The sequence below is a fragment of the Hipposideros armiger genome, unplaced genomic scaffold (assembly GCF_001890085.2).
Source record: "Hipposideros armiger isolate ML-2016 unplaced genomic scaffold, ASM189008v1 scaffold_157, whole genome shotgun sequence".
Lineage (NCBI taxonomy): Eukaryota > Metazoa > Chordata > Mammalia > Chiroptera > Hipposideridae > Hipposideros > Hipposideros armiger.
In genome coordinates, this window is record NW_017731507.1 from 1,859,198 (window position 1) to 1,868,769 (window position 9,572).

General features: G+C 48.8%; 1 protein-coding gene across 5 annotated transcripts in view; it reads left to right on the forward strand.

The window, feature by feature from the left end:
• Positions 1-9,572, forward strand: part of ZFAT (zinc finger and AT-hook domain containing) — a 219,382-nt gene that overhangs the window by 203,014 nt on the left and 6,796 nt on the right. Inside the window, exon 16 of one of the 5 annotated variants that reach the window (XM_019651283.1) lies at positions 1,362-2,367. The exons of the other annotated variants lie outside the window; for them this stretch is intronic. Within the exon in view, the coding sequence (XP_019506828.1) occupies positions 1,362-1,373 (12 nt within the window). The 3' untranslated portion in view covers positions 1,374-2,367. Of the gene's footprint in view, positions 1-1,361; positions 2,368-9,572 lie in introns of those variants that run through there. 5 annotated transcript variants of the gene reach the window in all.

The following is a 9,572-nucleotide window of genomic DNA, read 5'->3' on the forward strand; positions in this document are numbered from 1 at the left end:
AGCTGATAAGGACAAAAGTGATCAAGTTCTGAATAAAGGCTCCTCTACTTAATCGTGACCCTGTTTGGCTCCTTTCCCCTTCTGTCCTCTGAGACTATTATCTGTTAAAATGCAGCACGTTCGATAATTGGATTATCTTTTTTTCCCTGTCTATACTTATCTATTATCTCCTGCTTCATTTGACAAAAGATTTAGGCTGGCTTACACAAATACTTAGAAGAAAACAAAACAAAACATAGTAAGCACATCAAATTCGCATGCCCCAGGGCATATAATTTAGAATCAAAGGTCAAGTTCATGGAGAAAGTTAGAATCCACATCATAGCGTTTTACATAGTTATCCGTTCTGCGCGTCATGCAGTCAGTAAGTGTTTAGTAGGTGCTTGCTCTTGTCAGGCAGTGTCTCCTGGGTCCAGGCGAGAGCTAATGTCTGCCATCAAGGCAGTTGCTCTCTAGTGGGCAAAAAGGTAAAACCCAAACAAACAAGTGAGACAGAAAAGATGTCAGATGACGAAGCAGCACAGTGGAGAAAAGTGAGAGGAGGAAATGGGGAGCAGCGGGGGCTATTCCGTAAAGGGTTCTGGGGACAGATTTCTGGCGTTTGAACAGAGACCTGGAACAGGTGTGTGTTATCAGAGCTAGCCAAGCTCAAGTATAGACTTGGTGCTGAATTTCACAACAAAACAAGAAGGAAACATGAAACAGTTATCAGCAAAAGGCTCCCTATCAGTAGCAAATACAGATATTTCTTAATGTGGTTCTCACATGGGGACCTCTGTGTGACCTGTGTGTCCCCAGCGACCTGTCTCTGACGAATCAGAGGTTGGCGTCCCTGTGCTGTCTCCATGGCTGTCCCCCTAAGTGTGCCCAGGGCACCACACAGAGCATGAAACTCAGGTTAAGTAATTCTGTGGGGAATTCTGGTTCAACTCCGGATTTCTTGATCCATAGAGAAGACTTAGCACAGCTAGATGAACGTTCGGACTGTGTGTCCTAGAAACCCTCCTCCGTTAGATGGCTTTTCTGAGAGACCCTACCCTGAAGTCTGGCAGCAGCAGTTTGATGTTTGGGTCTAGAAGAGCCCCGCGGTTCCGCACTGGTTGGGACAGATTCATCCACTTCCAGGCTAAGCACTTGCAGCTTTTCTTGGTGTTCACTAGATTGTAGTCTCAGTCTGTCTCATCCATCTCTTCTGAAACTTCCTTTGCATCTTGACATGTGGCATCCTGAGCTAGACTCGGCACTTCATGCGGGGCCTCCTCGGGAGGGTGTCAGGAGAACTTTGGACGTTCCCGACGTGACAAATCCTTTTGAGAATTGCAGGAAGGTGCTACCGATTGTGATTTGCATCTTCTTTCTAGGAACTGGATTGATTTGCTGCTACTCAGGGACATGGCTTATTGAGCACCGCAGGCAATGCAGTGAGACGTGAGGTTGCGGGTTTAGGATACAGCTTAGATGTGCTTCCAGGCATTAGACTGACAGCGCGCCAAGGGGTAAGGCAGATAAGCATCCGGTGCAACCAGCATAAACAGGTACGACATGTTCGCAGTAGCAGAAGACAATGGCACCCTTCAGAGAAGCTTCGGGCTCACTGAAAACAGGCCTAAGAGAGGGACTGTTTGGAAACGTTCCCCGAGGACGTGTGTCCTAGTCGTTATCCTGTCTGCCTGGCCCGGCACCGAGTTCACTGAGCCTGTTGGGAAATGATGGATGGGAGCACGGCTGGGTGGACAGATGGGTGGGTGGGCATCCAATACCCACACCCGTGGCAACATGTAGGGCTCTCCTGGGTGAAAGGACAGCCCCTCATTCCACTTGGCCCATTACTGAAATTTAACTATAGCTGTATTTATTAGAGAAAATTTGTTGCATGTTTCTTTTTTTTCTTCTCACTAAACTCGGGTTTAGGGTTTTGCAGTAGAGGAGTTATATCTGTATAATGAGTGTGCTGAAGTCACTTAAATGTGCACTTGGGCACCCTTGTTGGGAAACTGTAACCCTTGCACCATGCGGAGAGCCCCTTGACGTCAGGGTTCGTCTTTCTCATCTCAGCATGTCATATGTGGTGGCTGAGTCTGTGTTTATTGAGTAGGATTGAGTGTGCTGTGGGTTTCATGTTTTGATTCGCCAACTATATCCTGTAAATTATATTCTATAAAGAAAAAAGCAAGAACACCTTGTATAAACCACATGCTATGTATTGCAGAAAAAAATGTTAAAATGACTATTGATAGCATTTTTGAGATCTTTTCAAAGTTTCCTGATAAATACATATTTCCGCAGGGCCAAAACCAAATTCTAGGTTGTCCGTGAATTGGTTCTGGATGTTAAAAAATGTCAAGATTTCTTTCCCAAATAAACAAATAGTTGCATGCTGTTAACACTTTCATTTTTTCCCCCATGATGTATTAATGCACAATAAAAAAGAATCGTATACATCAAAGTTTTTCAATGACATGTGATTAATGAAAGTGATTAATCTCCAGTCTTTTTGGATGAAAATAATGGCAGGCCTGGTGGGTAGGCTGAGGGGGTTGGAAAAAAACCTGTTTCTTAGGCTGTTTTCTTCTTATTTTTAAATAAGACATGGAAAAGATTTGGCTCAGAATGCAGACCATTGAAATGTTCAGTTGGACACAGAAACATGTCCTCAATGATTTCCTGTCACTTCTCTCTTTTCTCAAGTGCGAGCATAAAAAGTAGATTCGTGGGGATGGAGCGTTTTGAAATGTTCAGAAAGCAGAGCCCTGGTATGTACCTCACCAGCCTGGCTGAAGGAAACACGTGAGAACTTTGAATGCAAGTAATCGTGCGTCTGTTATGACCCAGTGGTTTTCATTAAATACATTTTTTTTCTTTTTGTTAAATCTTTTATGAAGAGGAAATTTATTATTTGATTAATAAAGCTGCCTAAGGAGGTTAAATATAAGACCTACCAACATAGGAAATATTATCATAAGCATCTCAGAGTAAAAATTTGTTATTTAAAGGAAAAGCAAGACTTAGAGGGAATAACACCAACTGTTGTAATCACTGGCTCGTGGCCTAAATCACCCTTTGTTGGTTTTATGGATTAAAATTTATTTTAGGGAGGGAAAGTCCCATGTTATTTAGCGATTTGCAGAATTCATTTAGCAGACGTTTACTGCACACCACTCTGTGCAGTCCATAGGACCATCAGTTTCCTGTGGCAGCTGCAACAAATTGCCACCAACTTAGTGGCTTAAAACAACACACATTTATGATCTTACAATTCTCGAGGTCAGCAGTCGGAATGGATTTCACTGGGCTAAAATCAAGGCGTCGACAGCTGCATTACTCCTGGGAAGGATTCCTTTCTCTCCTTCTGTAGCTTCTAGAGGTGTCCGCCATTCCCGACTCCCAGTACCCTTCCTCCATCTTCAGAGCCAGCAGCTGCAGGCCCCCGCTCATCCCATCCCATCCGCCGGGGCTCTGCTTCCGGTGCCACATGGTCTTCTCTGAGCCTGACGCTCCCGCCTTCCCCTTCTGAGGACCCCTGTGCTTCCACTGGGCCACTTGGGTAATCCAGGGTCATCTCCCCATCTCAGGATCCTCAATGTAGTCACACTGACAAAGTCCCCTTCGTCGTGCAATGTAAGATCCTCAGGTTTCCGGGAGAGCTAAGACAGGTCCTGCTCGCAAGAGACAAATAGTCCATCAAGGGAAATGATTGATTCTCTTGCTCAGTAAACACCCCCTGAGCTGGTCTACCTGCCAGATGCTGTTCTCGGCACCTGGCATACTGCAATGAACAAAGCAGAGAGAGGTACCGTAGAGGAGCCTACATTCTAATTGTGGGAGAGAGCTGATGTGCGTACATATCATAAAAAAGTAAATAAAGAGGGGAAATTGAAAACCAGAACAAGGAGAACCAGGCAAGAGGTGTGAAAAATGCGAGCCCCAAGCAGGCAGTTCCGTACTAACGTGATGAATGCGTCAGGGTGGGCAGCCGGCCAGGGGCCCAAGAGCTCTGTGGGAGTGCCGGGGGCTGGCCCACCTCGAACCTGGGCCTGGGTAGGGGCAAGTGCTAGGCAGGGAGGGCGTCCTGGATGTCCAGGTGCCTAAACAGTCTTGGAGGGTTGCTGGGTGTTGGGAGGGTGCAGGGCTCCCGGCAGAGGTGGGACTCATTCCTACTGCACCACGTCCCGCTGACTGACTATCTCGGAAGTGACAATAATTAGCAGTGCTCTGTCGGCAGGCCTGTGACTGTGTCCCCATTCTTGGTTCCCTGCAGTGTCCCCCAGGATTGTCGCTCTTCTGTTCCTTGTTTTCCCTCCATGTACTGGATGCTTCCAAGCTGTCAGCCAGTGCCCCAGTGCGGGGCCACCAGGAAGGCGCAATGAAGACCACCTCAGACCTGCAGGCACCTTCCTGCTTCCCTTCCGCTGACCCTCAGCCTGGCACGATGCAGAATTATGCCGCCATAATCTTGTTCCAAATCCCAAGTGCTCGTCCTACTTGCTTTAACTGATGGTTCAAACAAACAGAAATTATAGCTTCACCCAAAGCAACCCACCTCTCCCAGCTGCTCCCCCAAGCCCTTTGTCATCTTCGGGCAGGTCCCCTGTGGTGAGTGGCGCTGGAGGTTGAAGTTGAGGACATGTCGGGGGGAGAGGAGCCAGGCAGAGCCTCCTTCCCGGGCTCGGCGTGGAGCGCTTAGCCTGAGCGGCGATTTGGTAGCAGTTCTCGCTGGAAGATGCGTGTTGGTTGGCAGCCGGCATTGGAGTTGCTGCGTGTTATTTGCAGTTCATTGTTTTTCATTGTTTTGTAAGGAAATGCTGTGGTCTACTTCTGTAGCTGACCAGGTATACCAGTTATCTATTTGCAAGGACGTGCAGGTCCAGCCTGTCCTGTTTTTAATTTAAGGCTCTGCGTAATCTGGTCCCTGCAACCATTTCAAACTGCCCGTCTGTACAAGGGCATCTGGAGGGGAGAAGCCGCTATGCAGAAGGGACTTCTCCGGCCCTGGAGAGGCCGCGTCCTCTAGGATTCACCAGAGGGCTCAGAATCAGCCTCCTCCCCGCTGGGGGCGGGAGCTAAACACTCATAAGACTTGTGAAGACAACGGGGAGAGGGACCCAGAAAGAGGTTTATGTGAAGCCTCAAAACCTGTTTTTATTATTTTTAAAAAAACAATGTTTCCATTCCATTAATTTGGTCATTGAACTGAAAACCACAAGAGGCCTGACAGAAGACACTTGTGGGACCCCTTAAAGATCGTGGGAGAGAAGATACGGCATCTGCACTGTCGTAAAATGGGACTGAGCCGAGATCTCCCTGCTTATCCTACCTGCAAACGGGGTGCAGTGAAGCTCTTCCTGTGCTGCAATCCCTTGAAGCTCAAGTCACTGGCGAGGTAGCGGAGTTGTCCTTTCCTTGTTCCCCAGAGTGATCGGTGGACTCACACTGTAAACCAGCCTCCCTGACTTCAAAGGAAGCAGTAGGAGGCCCCCCCACGCCCCGCTTTTCACCCTGTTCACCCGCACCCCCTTCAGAGCCTCCTTGGCCTTCGCATCGTTTGCCTGAGACGTTGCGATAGCAGCTCTTTATTCTTTGCCCCCATAACGACACCCTGGCGTCCGCAGCGGCCATTTATCCTGTTTGCCCGTGATGGTGGTGTGGCCGCTGTTGTGGTTTTTCCTACAAGATTAAGAACGTATATATTTTTAAAGAATTGATAGTAACTGCAGTTTGTAGCCTTTGTAACTGCCTGTATCTCCTGTTATTCCTCATTGTGTGATGGGACTGTCACATCCGTTCCGTGCTGGCTGACAGTGTAGTGTAATTACAGCCATGATGGATTCAAATGCCTTTGGAAGGCCCGTGTGAGGGAAGCACATATGTCTTCCGTGGCCGATCAAATCCGCTGCCTGTCGCAGGGACGAGAGCGTATGCACTCCCCCTGCTTTGTAACCCTCAGATGATGTCACACTGCGTTCTCTTGTCAGTAACTGGATGGGTTTCTAAAATCCAGAGGGGTATCTTTTATCTTTCCGTGGCCAGTTCTTTTGATCTTTCTATAAATACTGAAGTCTCTTGACCCTTTATTACTATGATAACCAGTTTTCCACTGCACGTTTTGGTTGGTCAGGTTTGGCTCGTGCCTCAAGAACTTGGGGGTGCCCTTTATTTGATCCTGGGACTCTGCCACCTTTAATTATATCAAGCTTCTAATTATACACACAGGCAGCATCTTGAAATATTTTCATACTTCACACTCCTTATGGGACGTTTGTTCTGCTGTCACTGAACGGTGAGCACAGCATATAAATCCGGAGACAAAAAAAGTCACGCAGGGTCTTGGCAACGGGTCCCTCTCCTTTGTCACCTAATGCCAACTCTTGTCCTTTGTTAAGTGTTCCTTAGTCCTCCCCTGGCCATTCGAATCTTTTCTTTTTCTTTGTCTTCACCAAAACTTCTCTCAGCAGTTTCTGACTCGGGTATGAATTTCTGATGACCGATGTTCAAAACTGCATCCTCTTTCGTAGCTGTTATTAATTGCGGAGCCCTCTTATTCCATAGTAGGGACTGAATATTCCATTTCTTTGTGAAATTTTAAAAGTAAAAATAAGGTTCATGATATATCTGTGGCCCTATGAGACATTGTCTGAAAAGATAAAGAATAAAGATTTTTCCCTCTTCCATTCCAGCACTCTTTCATATAAAATATGGTTAGCTAAGCTGAAGATATTGGTCTATCACTTTGCTTTGCTTTCCTTTTCATTCTTCTGAGCCCCGATTTTCCTATTATGCCTCAAGAAGCTGCAGTGTGGTTGGTGCATTTTGCAGAATCCCACTTTGAGTTTTAATACTGTGGAGTGTGTTGCTGTTTGCTTGGGCGCCCACTTCCTGGTCCACGTCCAGGGCAGGTGGGTTGTGGCTGATTCTCCTCTCTCTACACTGTCACCTTGCTGGCTGAGATCACGCAGCCTCTTTCAGGTTTTGGACAAGGTTTTTGCTTGTTCCAGACAGGCAAACGCATAGTTGTATTATATAAACTAACATGCTTGTGGAAATGATTTAACCCTACAGCCCCTGGCTGTTGCGGCATCCTGAGTAATTCCGTAGAGAAGGCCCTAGGGAGGCTGACTGGGGAGAGCGGATGCCAAGTGACATCATGCAGCCACTTGTCCCAGGTAAAGGGCAGTTGAGTGAGCGGCTCTGAGCAAGAAGTGACACGCAGACTTGAGAGCAGGCCAAAGGGAGGACGCGCCAGAGTCAGAGCTGGAGAGAGAAGTCCAGACGCATGGGCATGTGGACGTGACGAGCAGACAGTGGTGGCCTCATGGAGTTTTGGCTCCGCGTCTTAGGCTGTGCCCGTCAGCATCTGAGGAGGAGTGTCAGGGCTGTGAGGGTGCTCAGAGCAGGCCCGAGAGTCAGATCTGTGGGAGTAGAATGGACGCTTCCCTTCGCTGGCCTTAGACCTGCTGTGCTGCTAACAAGCTTACCTGGATAAGTTTGATGAGTGATGGAAAAGGTATGCGTTTTGCTTTGATAAACGTTCTTTAAGCAGAGCCTGGAAGCGCTCCATCCTGGGAGTTCTGCGTTTCTTTCTTCCTTGGGCGAAGTCTGTGGCTCCGGGGAGATGTGGGGAGGGACACTACGGCTGCTGCCAGCTCTGTTTTCCTTGTCACTCGGTCTTGTGGAGCCTGCCGGTCACCTGTGTGAAGATCAGGGAGAGAAACCGTTGCGGAGACAGATTGTTGAGTCAGGGGCAAAAGAGTGCATCAGGGCAGAAAGAAACCAAGTGCTTCCCCGGGCACAGAGAGCGGGTCCCTGAGTGGCAGGGCAGGGGTGGCAGGAATCAGCCCCATCCCCACGTCTTCATCCAGCACCGGCCTGTCAGGTTGACACGGTGCTCGGCAGTGAGAAGGGCTGGAGCCTGAGAGGATGGCCGCTTCCGGTGATTTTGTGAAAATCGAGAGGGCGAAGGAGGTTTCTCCTGAGTGACGTGTAGAAAGGGAATGTTCTCAAACCTCAGTGGGGGGATTTCAGTGAAAAGAGTATGGGAAGCCCTGCCTGACCCGAGAGGTGCCTTCGTGCCAGGCGTCTGCCCGTGAAGTAGAGCCCCCAAGCAACGCCTGGCACTAAATAGAAAGTCCACATATGTGTGCTTCAAGGTCAGTAAAGTAAGGCATGCACAGTAAATGTGTCTAAACACCAAAGGGTGCTCCCTGGCAGTGTGCGCGTGCTCTGATCCTGTTTGAGGTCAGTGTTCACGGATCTCCTGGGTATACACTCGAATCCCCAGTCACGTGTATGAGCATCTGCTATCAGCCCGGTGGCCTGGGGACGTGGTCCTAAGAGATACGCCAGGCACCCGGTTGTGCCGTGGAGCAGTGGGGACGGGCCTCAGCCACCTGCCCTGAGAGGGGCTGGCGCCACACGTTACCACCCGCCCTGCGCGAGGCACCAGTCCCATCACCTCCGTTCTCACTTGCTCTGACGCCATGCTGCTCGTCTCATTTTACCACAAGTTACCAGCGAAGGATTCTTTCTTCCCTCAGCGAGGTGATGATGGGGCCACACTAATCGGCACTTAGGCTGCTGAAGGACAGGAGCTGCTAGTCGTGTCCTAGCCATGTCCTCTGTCTGCTGCCCAGGCGTCTGTCTCTAACACCCGTCTGCTTAATGAGCCACTTAGGCCAACAGGGAAGCCTTTGGTCCTCATCCAGGGATGGATGGGGGGCCAGTAGGGCCCCGGTGTGGAAGAACGGGGTTGCCATGTGCTGGCCAGCTGGACCCCGCAGCGTCTCAGAGAGCCAGGACGCATGCACGACGGCCAGGGACTGTGGTCAGCAAGTGGTCTTTACTATTGGGCTTTGGGCTGTTTGAGGGATCAGGACTTTCAGGAAAGAAAAGGCATCTGCTGTCTCCTAACCGCCGAGAGAAAAATACGGTGGAGGGAGGCATTCTGCCGTCTGCCCGTGCACGATGAATCATGGCCTCCCTCACTTCCCCACAGTCTTTCCTCCTTAAAAGGCTTTAAATCTTCGTTGATGCATAAATGGCTTCTTCCTGCCTGTGAATATCTTTTGCTATTTCCACAAGTCGCTCCCGCTTTTTTTTGGTCCTGTCTATACATATGTATTTCTCGAGTTGGGGATTTATAATGCTTTTCTTTATAGACTACACTTATTTATACCTTTTCTTTCCCCTAGTAAACACTCTGCTATTTCCTTGTGTTTCTGACATAGGCAACACCACGCCTAGCCTAGGAGTGTGAAGAATCAGTGCTTGCTTATTAACTTTGTAAAATGGGTCTGCCATCGGGCGTGCTGGAGGAAGCCCTGGCTTCCTTATAGTTTCAGTGAGTGAAACCCTACTTCCTGGGAAAAACAGGCTCCTTCCCCAGAACTTAAGCACACAGGGGACTGTTTCACCCAAAAGAATCGACTGCAGTGTTCTTTTTCATTCTCCTTGTTTGACTGTATTTGGGTGTTTGTCTGCAGCCCACTAATTCTTACCATTTCATGGAGGCTGAGCATCTCTTCAGTGGAATGGACCTTAGGCAGAGTTGGTATTTTTCTGGCTCCTGGAAGTCCTAG